This window comes from Theobroma cacao, chromosome 1 (assembly GCF_000208745.1).
Source record: "Theobroma cacao cultivar B97-61/B2 chromosome 1, Criollo_cocoa_genome_V2, whole genome shotgun sequence".
Lineage (NCBI taxonomy): Eukaryota > Viridiplantae > Streptophyta > Magnoliopsida > Malvales > Malvaceae > Theobroma > Theobroma cacao.
The window spans coordinates 7,717,456-7,744,304 of record NC_030850.1 but is presented as its reverse complement, the minus strand read 5'-3'; the positions used below and the strand labels follow the sequence as shown (position 1 = coordinate 7,744,304).

The 26,849-nt window shown below is 33.1% G+C and overlaps 1 protein-coding gene across 4 annotated transcripts; it reads left to right on the top strand.

The window, feature by feature from the left end:
• Nucleotides 3,837–26,652, top strand: LOC18611913. 4 transcript variants are annotated; one of them, XM_018129911.1, is made up of 11 exons: nt 3,837–4,349; nt 8,894–8,964; nt 11,500–12,091; nt 13,742–13,841; nt 13,943–14,052; nt 14,195–14,281; nt 17,695–17,799; nt 18,273–18,413; nt 18,502–18,549; nt 20,139–20,240; nt 25,452–25,789. In XM_018129911.1, the coding sequence occupies exons 1-11, from the start codon at nt 4,140–4,142 to the stop codon at nt 25,452–25,454; spliced, it is 1,569 nt and encodes a 522-aa protein (XP_017985400.1). In that variant the 5' UTR covers nt 3,837–4,139; the 3' UTR covers nt 25,455–25,789. The 4 variants fall into 4 exon arrangements, with proteins under 4 accessions (XP_017985400.1, XP_007048471.1, XP_007048469.1 ...); XM_007048409.2 differs by lacking the exon at nt 25,452–25,789 and adding an exon at nt 25,868–26,652 and having other exon boundaries at nt 3,838–4,349; XM_007048407.2 differs by lacking the exon at nt 25,452–25,789 and adding an exon at nt 25,863–26,652 and having other exon boundaries at nt 3,841–4,349.

The following is a 26,849-nucleotide window of genomic DNA, read 5'->3' as shown; positions in this document are numbered from 1 at the left end:
AAAATGTATTATATTGTATAGTACCCATATTATGTGATACAGATACTTTATCAAAACAATACGTGTATTTATTAGATGAGAAAGATTTTATAAATAACAAAAAAATAAATTAATTTAAATTAGAGTTTAATTTTGGATTGGTTTTATTCTAAAATTTTAAAAGAGTCCTTTATTTGGATATGGGTTAAATAGAAAGATAAATCCAAGTAATGAAATCTAATATAATATAGTTTAATCAAGATAGAAATCTTATTTTGTTTTATGTCCAGTTAAATTAATTATAAATAACATAGTAAAATAAGGTAAATTTTTTTTAAGAAATTATATTTATTAATAAAATTAAAAATTATATGACATAAATTGAAAGGATTATTTTTTTAATTTGAACTTTTATCCTGTTACATTATAATATATATTTTAAATAAGATATGGGTTTTTTATGTTAATTTATTAATTAAAAACTAAAAAATATTTAACAGGCCAAGCATATTAATTTTTATTAGTAAGAGTGAATATTAGTACATGAAGTGTTAGTATAAGATTATTTTTTTAAAAAATTAATTCATGTCAACAGAAAAGATCCCATAAAAAACATTGTTCTTGTACAATTTCAATCTAACATATTTTAAAAAACATCTCTAACAAATTTTTCATCAATTTTTATGCAACAAATAATTGAATAAACAATAATTGAGAGAGTACAAAATAAATAAATTAGGGAAAAAAACAGCTATTCATATTCATTAATTTTTATGCAACAAATAATCGAATAAACAATAATTGAGAGAGTACCAAATAAATAAATTAGAAAAAAAAACAAAATAATTACAGATGTGAAAGAAGAGTGAAACTGTGAAAGTATGGGATACTAAAATCAAATAGTATTAAAAACCAAATGAAGAAGTAAAAAATAAATAAATAAAGACACAAGAAAATTCAAAGCAAAAAGGTTAGCAAAATGCAATGTAATTTTTTAATTTTTGATGATATCAAATTGTTGATTTGTTTTTTTTTTTTTTATCATTTACCGTTTCAATAGTCTTTCATGTTTGATCCTAGCATTATACTTGTGTTTTTTGTTTTTTATAATTTTTTATTAAATATATAATAAAAGAGGAAAACATTAAAAAAATGGGACTACTTTATTTTTTAAAATTTATTTATTTTTGACTGCGCGGCTAAACCTCCCTATCAAGGCATTAGGTAAAGGTCGGCTCTAGGGTAAGACGGGCAAAACCCTTACTTTAGATTTCAAATTTTAATAGGTTTCATAATTTATAATAATATAATTAATTTATATTAAAATATATAAAAATTAAAATAATTAATAAAATATTTACTTATCCTCTTATACTTAATAATTATCTATTTTCTCTCACTTCTCACTTTCTTTTTAATTCTGAACTATTTATTTTATTTTTAAAAAAATTAAATAATTAATAAAATCACATATTTTCTCAAAATTTTTATTATGTGCTTAATAAATTTTAATTTTTTTTATCACTTCTCAATTTTCGCAATTATATTAGTTATCAACTATTTCTCTTATGCTCAATCAACTAATAATAATGGCTATTTTAATAAAAATATTTTTATTTTCTTAATTTCAAAAAGAAACTTTAATTAAATATATTAGACCCTTGAAATTATTGAGTCACCCCTACATAAATGATTTGCGTTGGAGCGCAGATGTGGAAGTGAAAAAGAATGACCAACCATTTGAAAGCGCTCTCCTTATTTCTCTCCACGCCTCTCAAATTAATCATAGGCTTCAACCACTCAACATGCGAAGTGATGATGTTTTGATCATAAAAAGTTTTTGGGAGAGCTCATGTCATGTTCAACTCAAGAGAAGATCGCTTATGTTCCATCATCATCATCATGTTAATTATCTCTACCCATATGGTGAGAGGGGCTGCCAAAGGAGGAAGATGGTCATTCATCAAGTGTCATATTGATTGCATGCCAATGTGCATGACTCTAAAGAACGCAAAACTTTCTGAATGCAGGATTGCCTGCAAGGGAGGATGTGAACAGTTGCAAGGTAGAGGCGTTGTGCAAGCCAACGGTTGGCCTTTGCCCCAGATTAATCGTGTCCCCTTTCATAAATTATGATTTCTTTTATGTCTAAATCTATCTATCTTTGCAAGATCGAGTGTATAGTGCAATTTAATTAAATTTTTTTATTTCTAAATTTTTTGCTTGTGTCATATTATTCATTGCAAAATAATTAAATTAAATGTTTTAATCTTATATCGAGCAGATAAAAAGATCTTGAAAAATTTATAAACGTAAACTTTACACATCTTATCAAGTTAAATTTTTTTTAAAAAAATAATAATCACGTGACATCTACACTTGTAAATTTAAAAGATTAAAAGCTTATGTGCCGTTGGTTTAATTTTCTATCGTGAATTTTCACACTGCTGTGATTACTTTTGTATTTAGTTTTGAGTTTCTCCTTCTTGAGTTCAGCTTTGATCCCAACGTTGACTTGGGATTGTTTATTGCTTCTTCACATGATGCATGTACCTATTTATCAACCAATGGTAAGAAAAAGGTTACACTTTATCCATTTCTTTATTTTCTGATGTGGCTCTTATCCATTTGAAAAAGAAAATCTAAGCCATTGGTAAAAGATAAGGAAAACAAGTAAGTCAGTTCATATTTCTCTTATTAGATATTAATTCCTTAAAATCACAATAAGTGTCTCTGATATTTAAGTATCATAAAAGGAATTCTAATAAGCAGTTAGGACTGACAACAATATTGAAGGTAGAGAAGTCTAGGCTAATTCTTAAACATTATACTAAAACCCCAAGAAATAAAATTAACATTTAGAATTATTATTCAAACTAATAAGAATCTATTAAAGGGAAAATTTTAAAGAAAGAAAAAAAAATGAAGGAGAGGAAGAAATTTTTTTTGTTTTTTAATTTAATATAAAAGATAGAAAATAGAGAAAAAGAAAGATGTTAGAGATAAAATTAGAAATAAAATGATTAATTTAAGTTAAAAAAAATTGTTCCTCTCACTTTTGAAAAGAATAAATTCCAAAGAAGAAAAAATGTGCAAGTTTATCCAATTTTCTTTTATTTTCTATCGAATTAAGAAATAATAATATTTTTTCTGCTTTCTTTCCTTCCCATGTCAATAGATAAGGGTATCTTTTATTTTCAAACTACTTCAACCCAAATTTTATTATTTGATAAGATATCCAGACCAAATAAATAAATATATGATTAATTTTTCAAAAAAAAAAAATACCTGATTAAATTTTTAAATTGTTATCTAAACTAGAATATATCATTAAATATCTAATTAAAATAAATTTTATGTATATTATTAATTAAAATTAAATTAATAAATAAAAGTTAATTCATAAAAAAATTAAAAGGTAAAATCATATTTAAAATAATTAATGAATTTTAATAAGTAATGTATTAATTATAAAAAATTTATAAACAAAAAAATAAAAATAAAATTTAATATTAAAAATTATTATTTAGAATCAAATTTAGATATAATGAATAATCCTACTCAATTTCTGATGAATAGCAACTTTAGTATTCAAACCTCTACAGGTACTCTAAACCGTCGGATACTGCAGGGAATCTCATTAAAAGATATCCACTGGCAACTTCCCCAAAAAATAATGAAAAAAAAAATAAAAGAAAAAAGAGAATAAAAAAAATGAGAAATTGTCCAGTGCGGTGCGGACATGTTGTATTGGTTTTAAAATCCAAATAAATACTTAAAAAGGCAAAGGTCAGAAACCGCTGGTGGACTTACCCTATTAATTACAAAATATTAGGACCTAAAGTGAAGCAACTTCAACTCACGGTCCGCGGCTAAAATGGGAAGTAACTGAATCTGAAAGGTGAAAACGGAGCGTCAAAAAGGAAAGGACATCACAATTACACAGAGGCAAGAGAGGACCGATTCAAAAATCAAAACCAGCGAAATGCATATTCAAATCATATTCAATGGATTTCTTTGAATCACGTGACTACAACAGCTTAAACCCTTCTCCTCCCCGCGAAAGATCACAGCAAATTTCTTTTGATTATCGATGGCGTTAAATTGAACCCGAATGCTATAGCTATAGAAATCGTGAATTATTCGAGTGTCGATCCCTTATGGAGGAGGCTGATAAAAGCATTGGTGTTGATGGGGAAAGCTCTTCGAGGGTTTCGGCTGCTTCACCATCCTGGTTGTTTGCTAGCAGGCAAAGATTCAACATTGAGCTGAGGCCTGGCGAGACCACCATAGTTTCTTGGAAGAGGCTGGTCAAAGATGCTCAAAACACGTCTCCTCCTTCGACTACCCGAAAGACTGAGGATTCTCTGGTCAGGATTTTTGCTCCAAACCTATTTCTCTAATTTGCCTGCTTCTTCTTCTATATGTTTTTTTTTTTTAGAGTTGCAGTTTGGGACGGTTTTTTTTTTTCTTTAATTAAAGTTAACATTTCTGGAGTGGAATGCGAATAATAATTTTGATAGTGTTGTTGTTGTATATTTTAATGGGGTCTTATTTATAATTGCGATTTATGTGATACTATTTTAATAATTTTGGGTCTGCTTATTTCCATTTTATGGATAAACTATATGGCTATGCTTGGAGCAACATGTTTTTGGGAAATTTATGGTTGTTTCGAAATTGAAACTACTTTGAAGCCCATCAAAATTTGGATTTCATAAAACTCCTTATTGTTTGGCATTCATAAAAGGAAGCTATATAAATTTCTATGTTTCAGTAATGGAATCTGATGTAAATACTAATTGCAGCTCATTGGGTCTAAGTATTGGCTTCTGCGTCAGAGAAAAAGATGTAAACATCCCTAATTGTCCACAATTTACCGGCTAGATGCTAAACATTTATACCTAATAGGTTGATAGATTTTATTACTTGTTTTCTTGTGCTTAGATGCCTATGAAAATATCACCTAGGATATTTTACCTTGTTAATGGCACTGTACTCGTATTAGCTCATATTTTTAAACATAATCAGATTAATATTGTATTCATTGTGGTTAGCTTTTTGAAGTAGAAAAGAATAATTTAGTTGCCTTTAGCCTGAATATTTATTGGAATATAACTGGTCTCTGTTTTCTTATCATGTTTGTAAAGTTGGGTGTTTGGAAACCATAAAGGATCAGGCTAGGTTATCCATTTTTAGCTATTGTACGTGATAAGCTCCAGTCAGTGCATGATCCTATCTTCTCAATCTCATATTTAGGCCTGCTTCTATTACAAGCAATAAGTGTTAATTAATACTTGATCTTGGGTCCTTGAACATAAAATAAGGGAACAAGCAATATCCTTAAACTTGTTTCATGCACATAAGAGATTGGACAAGTGATTTAATGACCACTTCTTCCAGTATAAGTCACCTAGTAACTACAGCTTCACATGTTTTATATTGCGTAGACTTCTTAACACCCATTCTAAAATTTGAACTCTTATTTTTTTCCCTTTGGTGTTGTCTGTTACTAGTTTAACTAGACAATTGCAGTCTAGATGATTTGGGATGAAAGGATTGTTCAACAAATTACAAGCCAAGCCGGGACTTGAGTTTGATCTTTTATCACATGCTTTAGACTGCCAAAGAGAGTTAGTCTCAAAGGCTGGTGTGAACCTTGGACTTTTACTGGTCCAAAAAATAACTATTAATTGTGCCAGCGGACTACAAGGTCTTAGAATTTGGGCACTTAGGTTCATCTGGTAGTTTTTTTATACTTTCCTTACAATTATTCACTTTTAGGAGCCCTTAAAGATAAGAAATTGATCTCTAATTTAATTTACCCTCCACATGCTTTGACAATTTGGTCAAGATATAACCCCATTTTTGCCAGTTGGTCGTTTTATCTTGATTATCTCAATATTGCTTGGTAACTTGGTGTCTAGGTTGATGTTGGAGTTGAAATAACTAAATCATGGTGCTTTAGAATGCTTACCATTAACAAAGGTGAATGAGGATCTTAGTCTGAAAATGCTGTATTAGAAATTGTTTATGAAGAGAAGAAAGGAAATGTTTGTTTTAGCTAAGATAATATTTTCTCCTTGAGTAATTGTTATCAGAGCCTGTGTATGTGGCCTGATATCAGTAAGTTAAACTTCTAAAATGCTTATCATCTCTTAATTTTTTTAAATATACATTTAAACGTATACATAAGTTTAATAAACATTCCCTCCTATTGTACATGTATACCTGTGTACCCAGACACTTTCATGCATGTTTATTTTGTTTATATGTGAGTGTGTCGGCAGGCTTGTAGGTGAATAAACCAGTCAAGCCTACCATCACTGTACTGGAGTTGAATGGAGTGACAAGTGATGGGGGATGTGGGGTTATTTCTCATCAATTTCTGCATTTGATAGAGTTATAATGTCAGATATTCTATCAGTATTTGGTTGGCACTAACATTAATTGTTTTATGTGCTATAAGTATGTTCTTTTTTTGTTTGATGCACATGCATGAGTTAATGTCTGGTAAAGATCTCTGTTAAATTTTAATTTCATTTAAGTTAAACTTTATCTTTCGAACATTATACTTCCATTTGACCTTGTGCTAGTTTTGTCAATTTTCACGAAGATACTGATACTTTTCCAATTTGGTTTACAGTGATCTTTCTAAAGGTGCACAAAATGTTTGTGGTGTACTTATTCTTCTGTTAATAACCATAGTTAGAAACAAGTGTAAAAAAAAGAGTTGTATATTGCTAACACCAACTTAAACCCTGTGTAATATGCAAAAAGCGCAGAGATATGAAGTCTTTTAAGTTGAGAAAAATACTTGTTTTTAATAAATAATTGGCGGCTGTGGGCTTTAATATGCTTTCCGTTGAGTTTCCAAAATTTTTACTTATGCGAGTTATTGACCCATAATAACCTTTGCTTATCATGTGAATTTCATTTTTACTGCCTCTGAGGCTTAAGCATGTCTACAGCTTTCTTTTAAAAATCCTGTGTTTTGAAGATTATAATGGTTTTATTTTTTCCAGGTTTTTGCCCATGTTTTGAGTTGTTGTATTTGTCCTCAAACTCAAGCTCCCTTGAGTTATTGTAGAATTTTTGACAAAATTTCTTGAATTATGGGTAATTATTTGTGGAGCAATTAGGTAAACATTATACCACCTTTTCATTTGTTGCAATGAAGCAAACAAATGAAAGTTGATTTCTTTATGTTATGTAGGATATAAGATGAGGAGGAAGTGACAATGTCTAACCCTCATATTGATGGTGGACGCTTTTAGTGTGTGTGTGTGTATGTATTAGGAAAGAAGAGATGGATGCATTCAAGGTTGTCTCTTAAGCTTGTCTTTTTCTTTATTTTGGGTTGTTAGCCAAACAGAGGGGTGCTTGATTAAGGAAAGGATGTTGATACCGTCAGGTCTTCTTTCTTTCTGTCTATTTTGACTTACAATATTTGCTTTTCTTTGCTTGGTGTAAGTTGTAACCATTGGCTGTTGTGTACCCATTGAAGTTTTGTTCCAAATGAAGCAATAAATATACTTTTAAAGATATATCGGGGATCTAATTCCTTTATTAAGCTCGTAATATCTTGGACATGAATTCAAAATTGCAAAGGTTGTAGCTCTCTGAGAATTGGCTGTTATCTTGTATTTTGTTTTGTTATTATTATTATTATTGTTTGATTGATTTGTTATCCTGGACTGTTTCTGTTATGATCGATTTACTTTCCAATATAGTCTCTTAAAGGAGTTAAAAGAATTTTGGTTCTGTTTGGTTGATACTTTTGCTATTTGCCTTTTTCTTTTTAAAGAAGTGCTATAAAGAAAAAGCAATAGGTAAAAAGCAATTTCATAATTGATTTAAAATGGATAAATAATTAAAATATAACACTAATTATAACATAATAAATCTATATGGAAGTAGAATCATGTATTTAGTCATCTAAAAATATTACATGTTTTGTTTAAAATCCATCAAAATTTTATTTAGTTTTGTATCCGAACATGCTTTTTTGCTTTTTGAAGCAAACAAGCAGATATAAAAAGCGCCAACCAAATGAAGCCTAAGTCTCCTTCTCTTTTATACTTTTTTAATCGTGACTCCATTTGCTAAGGAATTAAAGCAATTAGTTTTTTTCTTTTTTTGGTGTATGTGTGTTCAGTGTTCAGAAAAATTTCGAAAACAACCCAGAGATTGAAGTCTAATTTGCAATGTCTATGGTTTCTGGTTGAATCAAGATTTACTGTAGACGAAAAAAATAGAGGGTACACTGCCTGCCACTTTCATATAACTTAACATTTCACCGAGTTGTTTGAAGTAGTACTTTAATTGAAGTATTTGCTGTTTTTTCGGAATTTATAGAGCTAGATGCTTTCCCATAATATTTGAGATTGTTGATATAATCAGCTGTATGGATGAGATTTTTCTGTTGAAATCATATAGAAAAGGAAATTTGCTGGGTCAGAACTCTATCTCATTTCCTTGTCCATCTTTTCCTTTTTGGAAGTCCCAATTTTTTTGCCCTTCAAATAGACATGATTTATTCTTAATTTTGCTTTTATATCCCTTGTTCTTTTATAAATTACAATTAAAGACAATAAAGTTAGTAATTATTGAGGATAAAGAAGTAACCTTATCAAAGTCAGATGCATTTATTTCTGTTTCTTAATCGATTTTGTTAGTGGGCTTTTGGCCCTTGCCTTTGTACCAAAGTTTAACAGCTCATCCTGCTAATTGTAGGTCAAACAGTTTCTTATGATTCAATTGGGCTTCCATTTCTTGTTTGTGCTTTTGCTAGTTTGATTATATCTTTGCAATTGTACTTTTCATTACATTGCAGGTGGTTTTCATCTATTCTTAAGATATCAGAAGTTGTTAAATCATCACTAAAAGTGTTCATTTGTCTGTTGTTATGCAGGATGAGTGTCTTCAAGATGACAAGTCAACAATTAAACAGAACGGGTTACTTGTAAATTCTGTGGAATGCATGTGAGTCTTTTCCCCCCTATTTAAATTGTTCTTCTTTATATGCTTTTTGTGTCATGGCTGTTGGGATGATGCAGAAAAATGACAGTTTTTGGGATTTTCTAAACAAAGTGTATTTGATAAATGATACACCATTTATTAAAGTTTTTTGTTAATCAGTCCAAATGCTTTCAAAGAGAATACTTAGTATTATTTGTTTCCTTTGCCATAATTAAGAAGCCATTTCTTTTGGTTTCCACCATTCAAAGTTTATGTCTCGTAATGTCAAGACAAAATGGCTGTTAATGTTTCCTTCTTTATGTTATTTAACATTTGACAACATGTGCAAGAATATGCTCCCATTAAAGTCTAAAGCAAGCCTAAGTTCTTCCACAGCCTATCAAAATATCATGGAATTGGAGTTAAAGGAATGATTTCTGATTTTTTATTTTTACTATGTTGGTTGTGCCAAATATCCTAATTTAAAATTTTTTTTTGGGGAAATATGCCATTTTTCGTATGAATGTGTGATTGTTTGGAGTTTCACATCTATGGAAAGGGTTGAAGGGCTTTGTAAGCTGGGATTTATGAGTTGTAAAAGTGCGAAACAACAGCATTGAGGATTCTTTTTTTTCCATTGCCTACCACTCCGGGCTTCAATAGTTTATTGCACCTACCTGTTTGGGTTTGCAAAATCTATTACTATATATTCATAAATTTGTAACTGAAATATTCATAAATTTGTCTTTACTGCAACACTGCCTAGGAATATTAGGAGGAGAAGTGTATTTAATTTTTGGTAATCCAAATGCAAAGTGGAATTGACCTAGTCATATACTAATGGTTTATGGCCTAATTCACTCTACTCCCAACTTTCTCTAAGTATTTTAGTTTCTCTATTGTTTAGCGGACAGCAAAACTCAGAGATCAGCTCTTTGATCATCATTCTGGTATTCAACAATTTAGGTCTCACAATACAGTAAACAAAACCCGTTTTCATATTTGGGGAACCTATGTCTAAGAAGTGAAGATTGCAGATTTCATTACTTTCTGGGAAATAAGGCTTTTCAAGGTTGTAACTGGACACTTCATTTTATCTACTGCTCAATGCCCTTTTGCTTGAAAGAACTCTTTTGTCCTATTCTAACTAGGAATAAAATCTTCTTTAAGTGCTAGTTGATCCTGAATATGGAAAAATAATTAAAGCAAAAGGAGGTTGAAGATGGGATTGATAAAACGGACACTGATGAAGTACCTGATGAGGACAGTGATGAATTAGACTGGTGGTGGCCCTGCCTATTTTGGATACCGGGTTGCATGCAAAACGAAAGAAATCACACTGCTCAAGAGATCAGCCCACCCTAGATATAGAAACCAAATAAACTCACTCCTCTAAGGAATTCACACCAAAAAAAAGAGTTTCCTCTCTAAAGCACAGAGCTTTGAATTTTTCTCGCACTCAAGTCTGAATTTTCAGCACAATGAATGGAAAATAAATACCAGCTATGCAACAACCCTTCAGGAATGGGTGATGATCAAAATATAAATGTTACAAAATAGCCAAGTAGAACTCGTTCTAGGCATTAGAAATGGAAAAAGACACCTAAAAAGCTGAATTCTGCCTTAAGCAGCCTATTTTGGTTAAACAGTCATAACCCCAAGGAAACTCCAACTCATGAATGGTTTGATGATTTAGAAACTAGACTTATCAAGCTTTCCAAGTATGTAGGGCTTGGATTTTTTGGCCTTTAGATTGGTACAGTTTTGAGATTGAATTTAAGCCCAATCCTGCATCCGAATGGCTTGATTTGAAGCATGGAATTCCAAATTCTCTGTGCTGTTTTCTTCAATGTGGATGCTCTCATGTCAAAATTTAAATGTCTAGACTTAGAATTAGGAGCCAAGGCCATGGAATGGAAAGGTGCCTTAGCATTTTATGGAGCTAGGTAAAAACCAACAATTTAAATATTCCCTAGGAAGATGCAACTGACTCACATGCCCACTTGGTACCCAATATAAGGGAGATGTCATTCTATAAAATGTATTGTTTTAAATGAATATCTTGTTAACAATTACTTTTAAGAACTTGAAGTGTATATCTCTATTCATGTGGGGGAGTCTTAAACTCGAAGTTTCCATGGACCTTCCTTCTCAAAACCTTGTTTCCAATACTTACTAGAGAAGATACTTTAATGCTTAAGCTGTTGGACAAAGCTGTAACAACATATTTCCATGAATTTGTTGTTGTTGTTGCCATTTGTTATATGCTTAGGTCTTAGTCACCGAATACATTTTGATCTTTTTAGGAGTAATATTTTACAGTCAAAGAAAACTAAGGATTGTTACCACTGTAGGTAGAAGGAGAATGAGAGTACCAGGGGGGTGGAGGTGGGCATTGGAGTTAATTAATTTACCATTGCTTATGAAGAGCATAACTTTAATTTTTTCAATTAAACCATGAGCTATTAAAATCATAACTTTAGTTTTTTCAGTTATACTGTGAGTGTTAAATCGATTGTGGATTTGACACCTTTTTAATGATTTATTGTTTTGGTCCAGCAACAAACCTGAATTGTCAGTGGCTCAACAATCAAGAAAACGAAGTAAAAATATGGCCAAAGCTCAAGGAGAGAAAGTTGATGATTATGTACCCAGTAAACATGCAAAAGTGGAACTGGGGAGGCTAAATTTTGCTGCAACAGATGCATTACCTGAAGAGCAATCTTCTGCTTTCTTGCAGAACTTAGCTGCTAATAGTGAACAGGACCAGAAATTGCATAACCTGTTGAGTTCTCCTGTAAGATCTTCTATTAAGAAACCTGCTGACATTGGAACTGCATCTGAGAATTCTTCATACACAGGAATCTCAAATAATGATGCTTCTATATCTCCTCTAAATTTAAAGGATGCTGGTAAGTGTAGGAGTGTAGCCATCCACTCTAGGGATATTGGAAATAATTCAAACTCTGGAGCAACACATCAGAAGCATCTGGAAAAACATTCTTGTAAACAACTTGAGTCACCAGTGAGAAAATTGATGACTGATATTGATGAGGTGGGAATTCCCACCAAAGTAGAGCAGAGGGAGACGAGGGGATCTTGTGGTGAACTTCCGGATCTTAATCTTCCTGTTTATCCTGTGCAACCAGAGGTAAGCAATTCTATCTCCAACTTTCAAGAAGAATATATGTGGACTTTTTTTGTATTGCCAATTGTCAGTTTGTCATAATGAGCCATCATGAGTAATTCAATTTTGAGGCCATTCCTTGTGTGAGGTGTTTCTGTTTTTTATTAACTGTTCATATTTATAGTTCATACTTAAATTATTATACATTTAGCTATATTTTTAGGTTAGAGTCCTTTAAACTCATTCCATGATTAGCTGAAATACTTTTTGTAAAGATGATTTGTTTATATCCTGCCATGGTCTATGATACTGGATGGTTATGGCATTGCTTTGAGAGTTGATGCAACTGGAGGAGGTACTGGTGCTCAACTTTTGCTTAATAAATTTGAATTTGCCAGCAGTACTACATTGTGGGGAAATCATGCTTGATTGAGTTGACATAATGAGCTTGGTGCTTAGAACTTGACTTGATTGAGTTCTATTTTCTATACTCGTACTTGACTGCAGGAGATACTTGATCTCAGCTTGACTCAATGAATATTGACTGAAAATTTAGCTGGATCAAGTTAAAGCACAAGTTTGGAATAAAACCTCCATCAGCATGTAAAATTATAGATTGAGTATGAAATAGATTATTAAAAGTCAGCTACTTGAGTGGGCTTGTTAGCTGCTCAATAAAATCTTAGCAAACTCAAACTTAATTGGGACTCAATAGTAGTTCAGTTGACTATGAGCAGCTACCAATTTTAGTCTGTGTAGATCGCAAGAAGATTAACTTACACTCTTAGAAATGTAGATAATTTTTTGTGGTTTCTTTTGATGATAAGCTCAAACAACCAAAGTTTATCCTCAACTTTTGGGGCATATCTCTAATCAGATCATACATTATGGTATTTGTCATTTTGTTTTGCTAGCAGACATCAAATGGAAACATCCATGACGTTGAATGGTTCTGATACGTGACTAAAGTAAATTGGCATGACCTAAGATACATGACTCATGGAAAAAGAAATAAAAAAGTTATAATTAGGGAAAAATTACTCATGCATGATAGATGTTCGTCTTCTTTCTTTTAATTACTAATGGGGGAAAAGGTAACTTTTTAAGTTGGAGCAGCTAAAAATTGATTTGTATCAGATCTTGGCTGTTCAGTGTTTTACAGTTTCTTCAATCCTTCTAGTTGTTAATTGTAAACAAGAACAAGACATCAAAGTATTGGCTATTTAATTAAGGAGTCAAAAGTTAGTGTGTATGAACTCTTGCATCGAAAAGATTCCTACACAAACAAACTAATAATGTTTTAATTAAAATTGTCACAAACATTGGTAGAACCCATGGATGGAAGACTTTCCGAGTTTAAAAATTGTTAAGCACGTAGTGTTAGACTTTTTTGCAAGAAGGGGGCACATTGTAAAGTCTTGCAGGGGCCAAAATTAATTTTTCTTCCTTAATTGTGGTGAGAAACAATGCCTACAAACTAACTTCAAAACATTAATGGGGGGTGGGCAGGGCCCTAGCTAAGCTCCTCTTGTCTATGATCTCTCTAACACATAAAGGCATGTAAATGTGACTTCTTATCCTGGTAAATGTGTTTTTCATCTTTGCAGTTTGATGGCTGTATAATGATTTGAATGCTTAGACTAATTAAGGTGATCTTATATCCAAAATTGCCAGAAAAGTCTCTCTGTGCATTCAAAGGATGTCTCTAATTTGAGGCCAAAAGGAACAATGCTTGAAAGGGCCATCAGAGAGTTGGAGAAAGTTGTTGCAGAATGTGAGTTATGTCGATACTTTAGGATATTTAATTTCTTGCTACAAAGAATTTTCATATATGTGCTATATAACCGGCTGGTGTCTGTCCAATATTCTTGACAGCGAGACTTGCAACTATGGACGTTCAGGATGTGGATGCTTCAGCTGCTGCTATCAAAAGAAGGTTGCCTCGTGAAGTGAAGCAGAAGCTTGCTAAAGTTGCCAGACTAGCAGTAAGAAATTTATATATTATCTGTATTGTTTGAGTAATTCCTTTTTTTTTCTTAAGGGGGGGTGGGGGTTGGGCACTTGTAGATCTTTAGTTTCATTTAAAAGTTATGATTAGTTTCTAAGCCATTTCCATGATAATTGCAGCAATCAAGCCAAGGGAGAATATCAGAGGAGTTAATCAACAGGCTTATGAACATTCTTGGGCATTCGGTGCAGTTGAGAACACTGAAGGTATGCACTCAGTCACATAGAGCTGGAATATGCCCAGGAGCAAATTGCTTCAAAATGCAAAAAGTAACACTTTAGGAATGCCTTGAGAGCATATGTGCTTGATTATGTGTATGCATATACCTATTTTCTTTCTTTTTTTTATTGGATGGATTATTTACCTATTTTCTATATACTGGTATTTCGATATTGCTGTGTCTGTGCACTTGCATTATTATTTATTAGTTCTTTTCTTTAAAATGTTCTTATTGTGTCACACTATTTATTTATTCTATATATGAGCAAATCTTTCCAATTTAACTGTGAATTCAAGCTATGTGCCTTTGTGCTAAGGTGCAATGCAATCTAGTAAAATCAAACTCCTCTAGACTAGATGCCTTTATTGAGACAGCTTGCTTTTTGTCATTAAGTGTTTGCCTTGAAAGGCTAAAGTCACAAAAAAGTCATGCCTTAGTTGGTTCTTTTCTATAGTTGGGCTTTTGTTTGGAAAGTTTAGATCTTATTGGGCTACAATTTTTGAGCCAATAAAGCTTTTGAGCTGCTTTAATTTGATGTATAGTCAACCCAATTACTTCATATGTGCATGATAAGATAATTGCATAAAGAAGTTATGTTTAGTAATAATAATACAAACATACATACATGCATGCATGCATGCATACATACATACATCTATTTCTCTTTTGAGGGTTTAATATAGATCTCATATTAAATTGATAGATTTGCTTATGATTTAGAGCAAACTTATTGGAGAATCTCTAAAGAAATCTTGGAACGGAAAGAGTCTGTAATCCTTATATAATAATAAAAAATACATGTTTCTCTTTTGAGGGGTTTAATATAGATCTCATATCAAATTGATAGATTTGCGTATGATTTAGAGCAGACTTATTGGAGAATCCCTAAAGAAATCTTGAAACAAAAAGAGTCTGTAATTCTTATATTATGGACATGCATGGAGTAGTCATTTGTGTGAGATCTCACAAAGGTATGACTCAATGTTTCCCAAATTTCCACTGAGTATCAGCTTTGAGCCCTTATCTTTTTGCCTTAGTGATGAATGAACTTAGTGGGCATTTTCAAGTGTTGTACCTTTGTCTATGTTTTTGCTGATGATATAGTGCTAGTGGATGAAGACGAAGAAAGAGTTACTGCAAAACGTGATCAGGGAGATAAACTTTTGGAACCTAGGGGTTCTGGGCTCAGTCAATAAAAAGAGTGTTCTTTTAGTGTAAATTTCATCCAGATAGTAGTAGAAATGGTGGATTTATTGCAAAATGAGCAATATCTGCATCTTGGCTCAATTATTCAAATATATGGAGATATTAATACAGATCTCACTCAAAGGAACCAAGCAGGGTGGATAAAATGTAGAAGTGTATTGCTAGTTTTGTGTGACAGCAAAACTCCCTTGAAACTTAGGTAAAAACTTAGAAGTTGGCGATAAGATTAGCAATGTTGTATGAGACTGGGTGTTGGGCTAAGATGGTTCTTGAGAATAAATATAACAAACTAACCAGTATAACAGTATGATAACATAACAAACTAACCAGTATAACAGTATGATGAGAATAAATAAATAAAAAGAGTTAAATATTATTTATATATAATTTTTTAATGTTGAAAAAAAGTTTTGGATGTCTTGCATAATTGATGAATGTGATTTTTATGGTGTTATGATAGAAAATTGTTGAAGATGGGTCATGATGGAGAATATTACATGATGATCCAAACAACAGAAAATACTTGACAGTTTATCCCGACAATAGAAAATATTAGATTTTCCAGTAAAATATTTTACATAGAAAAAAATTTTCTTTCAGTAAGTTATTTTTCAGTTACCAACCAGAGCTTGAAAATTTGGCACTGAATTTTTCAGTGTTTGACTAATTAATTAATTTTATCAAACAACACCTAAGTATCAACATAAGCAGAGAATGAGCGTGGTTAAGATGAAAATGTGATGTTGGATGTGTGGGTATACAAGGAAAGATAAGATTGTAACTGAGTGCATTTGGGAAAAGTGTAGGTCTTAGCCACTCAAGACAAAAGGAGGGAAACATGTTTAAGGTGGTTTGGGTACATAGAGTAGAGACTCATAAAGCTCCCATGAAAAGTGTGATTATATATAGAATATCCATGTAAGAAAAGGAAAGTGAGACCAAAGAGGACTCAGATGAAAATCATAAAAATTGAAAAGACCTCAATTTTTACTTACTTTATTGAGGATATGGTTTTATGTGGAATAATATTGCATTATGATCCATGTAGGTTATCCCCCATAATAGTTGGAAAAGGTTTTGTGTTTGTTATATATATATATTTTTGAAAGTTTTGTGTTTGTTATATATGCATATATCAAATTATAATTATTGTATCTTGTTGTGTTTGTATCTAAACTTTTCAAAAATTGCTGGTCATCGTGTCAGTGCTTGCAACTTGTATTCTTAATCATGTGCCTTAGGTTCTTTTTTGTTTTCTTTAATTTTCTGATCTTTTTATGAGTGTTTTATTCAACAAAGAAGGATGATACATGCATGTGTCTTTGTCAAGAACAAGGAAAGTGTAATGTTGTCTGTGTATAACTTTTTATTGGTGATAGAAGTGGAGGGAACTTACAGCTAGAGTTTTATGATGCCTTTTACTAATGCTTGATCCTTATAAGTGTCAACCTTTTTTAGCTGATTAAAGAAATTGTATAGTACAAGTTTTCAGGTACAGTAAATATAATTCGTTTTTCATGCCCATTTATTAATCTTTTAAGAATTTGTACTTGCTTCCTGGTGAGAACCCTTTTCTTTTTTTTTTTTTTTTTTCCTTTTGCATCTTGTGCTTTCTACTATAATATGGTCTTAGCACTTTTAGTGCACCTTGTGCCTTTGGTTATTATAAATTAAGTGAAAAAAGAAAGTACTAGCAGTAGTACTAGTAGTAATTATGATTGAGATTAGAATAGCATATGATATTCTTGGGACAAATATTGAAATGTGACATAGAAGTGTTATCTTTAATACGGAATATTTGTAAGGTGTTGACTTTTAAGGACCTTTTTTGAAAGAAGTTTTATAAATAACTAGCCTTTAAGCTTAGAAGTTATGGATCCCTCTTTTTTAATTTGACTTTATTCCTTGCCGTAACATTTCTGTACCTTTGACACGCTAAAATTTGGAAATAAATTCTGATTTTGGCCAAAGATGAATGCAATTAGGATTGCTTCTGAATTTCAAGTTTAAGTACTGTTATTGGTGATTGATTTCAAAGTTTTCTGGATAGTTGCATTCTTTCTCTTTCTTCCTCTCCGATAGTTAAGATGGTTGCATTTTCACTCACTTTTTTAAGTGCTTTATGTTGTTAATTATGTTCTCAGATATTAATTTTCTTCTTTAACCCTGCCCCAATCAATTGTTTGGATGCAGAGGAACTTAAGAGAGATGGTTTTACTGGGACTCTCAGCTAAGCGAGAAAAAGCTGATAGATTTCGACAGATTAAAATGGAGGTCACTGAAATGATCAAATTGCAGGTTTCCTCTAAAATCACTTTGAGCAATGCCTTATAGGTTTAGATGCTTTGGAGTCCTAGGTTCTAATATGGTTCAGATCAAATATGTTTGTCTTTTCTAACTGTATAGGTTATTAGTTTTAACCAAGCTGTGCTTTAAGCAGTCCTCTCTTTGATGCCTTGGATCATATTGGTGTTTCAATAATTTTACACCCTTTTGTTATCATCATTGATACTCAATATCAACCATAATGACAAATATGGTTATTATCACTTCTATCAACATCATCATACAACATTATTTCTCTCAAGAAGCAGCACTTAGCAAAATGTAGACTAAAAACCTCCTATTGTGCTGTGAGAATAATGTGTTTTCTTATGTTATGAAAGGCATTTTTAGGATGCAATAGATTATTTGGTATATTTGCAAATTCAGTGGCAAGTGATGAAAACATGTGTTAGTTCTTTGCTTTATGAACATGCATAACTTTCCAGGCATCTAAGCAAAGAGATGTAGCAACTGATGATTATCAGGAAGTGCTTAATTCTGAAGAACAAGTAGTCCTTAAAGAACAATACAGCATGGATAATGCCATGGAGGATAAAATTTGTGATCTCTATGACTTATATGTTCAGGTGCTTTTGTCAACCAACTATTCATGTTCTCTGCAATATTAAATAGTTTTATTACTTTACTAAGTTCTTTACATTATTAAAATTCTAGGGGATGGATGAAGACAAAGGTCCACAAATCAGAAAGTTATATGTTGAGGTACTCATTGTGCCTATGCATTTTCTTTTGGTTGCTTGTTCCAAGTTATTTGCTTGTCTTTTGCACCTTAGCTTTTCATGGTGCTGAAATGTAAGCATGAAGTGTAGCATTAACAATTATGACCTAATGTGTGAAGCATTGGTCTCAACTCTCAATGCTTGTGGCTTAGGTGTCATTCTTTCACTTTATTCTCTTCTTCAGTTTAAATACTTTAGTTCCCTTGATCTGCCAAATTTGTAACTACTGACAGAATAGGGGTTAGGATAATGGATGACAACATTGTAGTTTGATACTTACACCATGGTGACAACCAAGTAGTTAGATGGTTAGATATAGTTGCCAATCTGAAGAACTATGAATTATCCCAGAAAACATCATATCAAGCAAAGCTGTATTTAAGGTGCATGACTATCTTTGCAGTATGAGGAGTGTGATGTATATCCTAAAAGTATGGAAAGGCACCATGCATGAAAAAAAATGTAAAAGATGTAGAAGAATCAAAAGAGTTAAGAGGGCAGACCATTAGAGGCAAACAGAAGGAATTTATATGTGTGGCATACACATGCATGTGCACAAGGAGGGAAGCCAGGATTGAAAGTTTGAGGCCTAGTGCTTCTTAAGTTAAGAAAGATTGATGTAATGTTAAAAAACTGTTCATATTTAAAAATATGTATATATATATATATATATATTATGATTTTAACTTTTTTTATAAAAGTTATTATCAAATAACTTTTTTTTTTTTCTGTAACTTCATTTTAACAAAGTTTAATATTATCTTTTGTTTCTTGATGTCGGTAATGAATTTTTTGCATGTATCATCATATGTCATTAAGATATCCTTGTGTAAAATTTTCTGATCGAAGGCTTGGAGATTCTTCAAGTTTAGATTTCATGAGTGTGTCTTCAACTCATTTGGTTCTACTGACTTTGACTAGTAATTTTAATTTGTTTGTTTCTGCCTGCTTCATTTCATCATTAATATAATATTGTACGTTTGTCCCTGCCTGCTTCATCACATTGAAGGGGATCAATAATACTTTTATATCTTGAAATATGGGTGTAATTGCAATGTGTGCATATGAACTTTGAATTGAAGCAATGTGCCTCTTGATTTTGGTGGATTTTTAAGGTCTGTTAAATTGCATCTGAAAATTCTGATAAAAGTTAATTACATTTTCTTGCTCCAGCTATAATTAGATAGGTAATGAGTCATTTCTTTATCTCTTTCAAGGGTCCACCTGCCCATTTGTTGATTACCAGTTACGTAAGCAGTTAATGGAAGTTTTCATCAACATTATATCAAATTTAGTATTGTGATGGGGATTTTGAAATGCCCTATATGTTAGGGGGAATATTGCTTCAGTTAGTTATTTGGCCATAACTTAAGATTGACCTCATAATTCAGGGGGTAGCAGATAATTGGCCACATCAATAAGTTTGGCCTTTTTCTCATGCTTGCTCTTTAGACAGGAATTTAAGTATTTTTGTTGTAATTTTTGGCAACCTACCTAGCTGGACCTTTATATAATTGCATTGTTTTCCTTTATTGGATGGTTTTATTGATACTCCATATGGATGCCATCCAGCTTTCAGAACTGTGGCCAAATGGAATCATGGACAACCATGGGATTAAAACTGCAATTCGTAGGGCAAAGGAACGCAGAAGGGCATTGTGTGATAATGATAAGGTATGCACGTGTCTTGTAGTTATAGCTTAATATAAATCTTTGGTTTAATCCTGCTTTAAAATATGGTATCATTAGATATTTAAAAGAGGAGATGATGATCACACGCATTGATTTAGTTTATTTAGTTCAAAACTGTTATTTAGGAAGAGAAAACTCAGCATATTTTATTCATAATACATCATCTATATATACAGCCTAAACATCTCTAAAATAGAAAAAGAATAAAGAAAACAAAGAAAATAAAATCCCTATAATTATGGTGGTTCCCAATCCCTATAATTATGATGATTTCTAATTCCTATAATTACGTTTATTAATAAAAGAATATTTACACATTCCTATTCTATAACACTCCCCTTCAAGTTGTAGCATAGATGTTAATCATGCCGAGCTTGCTACGATTATAATCAAATCGAGGTCTATTCAACGCTTTTGTGAAGATATCTTTTAGTTGGTCTTCAATTTTAACATATCCTGTAGAGATGAACTTCTGTTGAATCTTTTCACGAACAAAATGACAATCAATTTCAATATGCTTAGTTCGTTCATGAAACACGGGATTGGAGGCAATATGGAGCGCAGCTTGATTATCACACCACAACTTTTCCGGCAAAGAAGACTTAAGACCAACTTCACTTAATAGCTGATACATCCATACTACCTCACACACAGTTTGTGCCATAGCTCTGTATTCTGATTCTGCACTAGACCAAGATACTACATTCTGCTTCTTACTTTTCCATGAGACCAGATTTCCTCCAACAAAAACACAATATCCTGTAGTGGATCTCCTATCGCTCTTGGAACCTGCCCAATCTGCATCTGGAAAACATTCAATATTAGTGTGTCCATGATTTCCATAAAATAGACCACATCCTGAAGCCTCCTTCAAATAACATAGGATTTGTTCCAAAGCTTTCCAATGGTTAATTGTTGGAGTAGACATAAACTGACTTACAACATTAACAGAGTATGCAATATCAGGAAGAGTCACTGTAAGATAATTCAATTTTCCAACCAGCCTTCTATACTTTTCAGGGTCTTCAAACAATTCACCATCTTTTGTAAGTTGCAAATTAGGAGTCATTAGTGCATTACACGACTTTGCACCCAATTTTTCTGTCTCAGTCAATAAGTCAAGAATATATTTTCTTTGAGACAAGAATGTACCTTTCTTACTCCTTGTCACCTCAACACCCAAAAAATACTTCAACAACCCCAAATCTTTTGTTTGAAACTGGGGATGAAGAAAGGATTTGAGAGATGAAATACTTACAGTGTCACTCCTAGTAATGACAATATCATCAACATACACTACTAGTAAGATTATGCCTGCCTTAGACTGTTTATAAAACACTGAGTGATCACACTTACTCTTCTTCATCCCAAACTCTCGAACTGCCTCACTGAATTTGCCAAACCAAGCACGAGGGCTTGTTTCAGGCCATACAAGGATTTTCAAAGATGACAAACTTACCCATACTCCCCTTGAGCAACAAACCTAGGTGGTTGCTCCATATACACTTCCTCTTGGAGGTCACCATGTAAAAAAGCATTCTTGATATCTAATTGATGTAAAGGCCAATCATAAGTAGCCGCCATAGAGATGAATAAACGAACAGTGGTAAGTTTAGCTACTGGAGAGAAAGTATCAGAATAATCAACACCATAAGTCTGGGCATACCCTTTAGCAACAAGACGGGCTTTAAGGCGAGCCACTGATCCATCAAAATTTACCTTTACAGCAAACACCCATTTGCACCCAATAGCTTTCTTCCCAGCAGGCAAATCTACCAAATCCCAAGTACCATTGCCATCTAAAGCCACCATCTCCTCTACCATAGCAGCACGCTAGCCAGGATGGGACAAGGCTTCATGAACAGTTTTAGGAATTGAAATAGAATCTAAGGATGCAACAAACGAACTAGAAGAAAAAGACAAGTGATAATAAGAAACAAAGGATGAAATAGGATAAGTACACTGACGTTAACCTTTGCGAAGAGCAATAGGGAGATGAAGACTAGGGTCATGATCACTGGAGACTAGATCTGACGGTGAAGGGATTGGTAAAAGGCATGTGGTTTGAGCCTCTGGTCGTCTGGAATAGACATAGACAATAGGTGGCCAAGTAGGTGCAGGATCAGGTGCAAGAATATCTATGGTACTGACAAGATGGGTTACAGTATAAACTAGTAGATCATCTTCCTCCCCCTGACTATCATAACTAGAAGATGAGAAAAAGAAAGGAGTATTTTCAAGGAAAGTGACATTTGCGGAGACAAGATATCGGTTAAGAGTAAGAGAATAACATCTGTAACCTTTTTGAAGACGAGAATACCCAAGGAAAACACACTTGAGAGACTTTGGATCTAATTTGGTGATATGGAGATGAACATCACGAACAAAACATGTACTACCAAATATCCTAGGTTCAATAGAAAACAAAGACTTGGAAGGAAAGAGAACAGTATAGGGAATATCATCGTGAAGGACAGAGGAAGGCATCTGATTAATTAGAAAACAAGCTGTGGAGATAGCATGAGCCCAAAACTGTTGAGGAACTTTCATCTGAAAAAGAAGTGCTCGGGCTACCTCAAGGAGATGTCTATTTTTTCTCTTGGCAAGTCCATTTTGAGAGGGTGTATCAATACAAGAAGATTGATAGAGAATGCCATTCTGAATCATAAAAGACTGAAATTTATTGAAAAAATATTCTTTGGCATTATCACTTCGCTATGTGCGCACAGAAACATTAAATTGTGTTTTTATTTCAGCACAAAAGGCACAAAAAATAGAGAATAACTCAAGAATGATTTTTCATTAAGTATAGCCAAGTGACACAAGAATAGTCATCAACAAAAGTAACAAAGTATTTACAACCAGATTTAGACACAATAGGACAAGAACCCCAAACATCAGAATGGATTAACTCAAAAGTGGACATAGCCCGTTTATTGAATCTAGACACTGAAGGGAGACGATGATATTTGTCAAACTGACATGACTCACAATCCAACAAAGATACATTTTGAAATTGAGGACGTAATTTTTTTAAGGAAGATAGAGAAGGATGTCCCAACCGACAATGCACCTCAAAGGGGGTCAATACACTTGAACAGGCAAGGGATCTCGGCACCTGTGTGTCAAGGTAGTAGAGTCCTCCAGACTCATGACGTCTACCAATAATCCGCTTCGTTGTAAGATCTTGAAATAGACAAAAATCGGGAAAGAATGAGATACAACAATTCAAGGCACGAGTGAGTTTACTAAGAAAGATTAGATTAAACGAAAACTTAGGTAGATTTAAGACATTGGACAATGAAATTGATGAAGTTGGATTAATAGTTCCAGAACCAAGAACACAAGAGGTTGATCCATCGGCTAAAGTAACATTAGAAGAGGTTGTATGTGATTGGAAAATGGAAAATAGATTCGAATTACCTGTCATATGATTTGAGGCATCAGAATCAATGACCCATTTGGATGATGAGGAAATAAGACATGTAGTGGAGTTACCTGACTCAGCGATAGCCGTGATAGGAGAAGTAATGGATTTTAATGATTCTTGGTACTGAGAAAATTGAGCAAATTCATCTGCAGAAACTAGAATAGTCTTATTAGAAGATGAAGTATTAACACCTACAACATTTGCTGATTGACCTCACTGAGACTTATTTTGGAGTTTCTTACCAAAACGCTTTGTATGGCCCGGCTCATGACAATAATAGCACACAATTCCTCCTGACGCTTGACTACGACTATCAACATCTTGGTTACGATTGCCCGTTCCCCCTCCTCTGTTACCACTTCTATTATTCTGACAACTTACAAGAGCACTGTTATTAGTTTGAGCCAACGTGAGCTAGAGCTTTCTGTACGAAGTACTCTTGTAAAGGTGTCATATAGAGAGGAGATCTTGGAACCAGAAAAAATCTGAGATTTGACAGTCTCAAGCTCTGGAGGGAGACCTGCAAGAAAACTCATAACCGCCATTTGCTTCCGTTGAGCCTGCTGAACCTTCACATCAGGACTAAAAGGCAACAGAACATTAAGCTCCTCATAAATTCTTTTAAAATCCATAAAATAGGTTGTGAGAGACCTATCTTGTTTCTCTGCACGATAAAATGCTTTACATACCTCATAAATACGAGAGATATTCCCTTTACCAGAATATAAAAAATCTAAATAATCCATCAACTCTTTAACAAACTCACAATGATTAATCAGGCTAATAATCTCACTATTAATGGAATTTCGAATCTGCAGCAACAGCCGTGCATCTTCCCTCATCCAGGTTTGCCTTGTATTATCAATAGGAGAATCATTAGTAATATGATCATCCTTATCCATTTGTTAACAAATGGAGGTTTCAATGAAGGGATATATTGGGGCAGGTTATGGCTCATACCAGACTTGTTTTTGGTCACTAAGTCAGGACTTCTGTTGTAGGTACTTATATTGTTAAAGGGCGTTTATGTTAATGGTTTCAAATTTCTTTATTGTGAATATAAAGGACATAGGGACTGTTTAACTAAAATTTTGAATAATTTTGAATAATAATGGACTCAATTCTGCACTTGAGCTTTAATCAATAGTTGCTAGTCATCAGGCAGCGCCTGCTTGTGCAGGAGTGAAGTGGGCCAACATAAACATTTCATGTATTTTTCTTCATTTATTCTGAATTTAGTATGTATTTAAATGTTTCTTAGTTTCTTAAAAGGTTATATATTAGACAAATCATTAGTTGCATGTTTTCCTTTGTTACTGTTGCCTATGGCAAGGGCTGCATTCTGATATGGAGAAGCAGCACCATAGAAACATATTTGATGCATTTTTAGGACCTGCAACATCTAATGTGTCATCCTGTGTGGAAGTTTCAATTTAGAATTTATGAAATGATTTAATGCTGGTTCTACCATCTGACTCAAATTTAAAAAACTAAAGAACCAAATCTTTCTGACGACTGAGGATCTATTCCAAGTTTCTCTCTTGTCTCCATTGAACCATAAAAAACAAAAGTGAAAAGGATTTCTCTCTTGTTTCCTCTTCTTTCTGTACAAGAACTGCTTTGAATAGTCCGTTATATTGATTTCTATTTATCAGTATCTGCTCAAGATGCCCCTAATACTCTATTGAGTCAATTCAGTACAAATATTATTTGTTTAAGTGATGCATCAAATACCTATAAATAAATTTCCAAAATTATTGCAGTAATGACCATGGAACTTTGTGAAGCACATGCATGTGATGGACTTCAGTATGCAATATTTAGTGCTCTGAATCTGTAGCCCTGATATAGCCAACAGACCTTATGTTGGAATATTTTGTTGTACATTGATATTGGACAACAATGCATCACTGCACAGTATGCCATTGAAGTGTATAATTAAGATCTTGCAGAGAGTTTATGTAACCTATGAGAATCATGATGCTGCGGTCTATTTATGATTTGATTTGCAGCATTTTCAGTTCCAACAGTTGCTTATACTGGCAGATTTGAGGCTTCTTACTTGTTAGTAACATAAAATGTAGTTCATAAACATTTCTTTTGATCTGAAGCTGAAAACTATTTTTGCTTTTCTTAGCTATGGTTTTAAATGTTTGGGCATATTTATTGTTAAGGTCAGAGAGAAGGACAGGAGAAAGAAGCCTGCACAGAAACTGGAGGTTGGTGTTCGAGGGGAAGCTAGTTCAATCTCTCAATTGCAGGCTGTGCAAGAGAAGCAGACTTCTGAGCCTAGTAGTCATGTTTTGGCATTGCCTTGTAGGATGATTTCCTGTACAGAAACCATGGATGAGCACCTTGCTGCACCTCTGGAGATTTCCAGCATATCACTGAAAGGTTCTAGCATGGATATTTCTAAACAAGAGGAGATTGAGAAAATGACAATCCCAATGTTGAAAGAGCAAACGAAGCAGCAGCAGCGGGAATTGGAGAACAGAGTGAAGAAATTATCCTTGAAACCGGAAAAGGAATCTCGCAAATCTCATAAGCGGGCTATTGGACACCCAGATACGGCGAAGTACGAACTGGCTGCCCCCCCAAGCTGTGGACGTCCCCTCTGACTTTTCTTGTCTTAACTGGAAGTTTACAACTTGGAGATGTGAGGCGATGTAAAGTGCAAATTTGTTTGTATAATTCTAGGGAATCAGCTGATTTTAGATGCTTCTTTGTTGGTCAGTTGTGTTTCTGCTCTTGGCATTAGGCTCATTTCACAATAGAGTAGATAAGTAGCATTACTACTGCTGTAGTTTAGAGTTGCCCTTTGATAGCGATAGCAAAATGCTGTATTTTTTTTTTCTTCTTGGAGAAAAAAATTTGAGGGCATTCAAACATTGCCGAGGAAGGATTCTTGAATTTGTCACAAATAATGAATTTATTTTATCTTGGAAAATACAGAAATTTTGTTAATATTTTGGGGTTAGGTGATTTTTCTCATTCTGGACTAAAGTCACAGATGTCAGGAACTGCTCCATGTGAGTAGTTTTCTATGTTGTGGGATTTTTTACACTCCAAAGTCATCTCATGGCAAAGCTGCTTCAAGTTTTCATCAGGAAATTCTTCTTCCAAACGCTTTCTCAGTTTGTCCTTGAACTGTTCTGCGTATT

Coding starts and splice junctions, on each gene's coding strand:
- LOC18611913 (XM_007048407.2), top strand. CDS start 4,140: ATGGAGGAGGCTGATAAAAGCATTGGTGTTGATGGGGAAAGCTCTTCG. Junction 12,092..13,741: donor TTTATCCTGTGCAACCAGAG/GTAAGCAATTCT, acceptor CAAAATTGCCAG/AAAAGTCTCTCTGTGCATTC. Junction 18,414..18,501: donor TCTATGACTTATATGTTCAG/GTGCTTTTGTCA, acceptor TTAAAATTCTAG/GGGATGGATGAAGACAAAGG.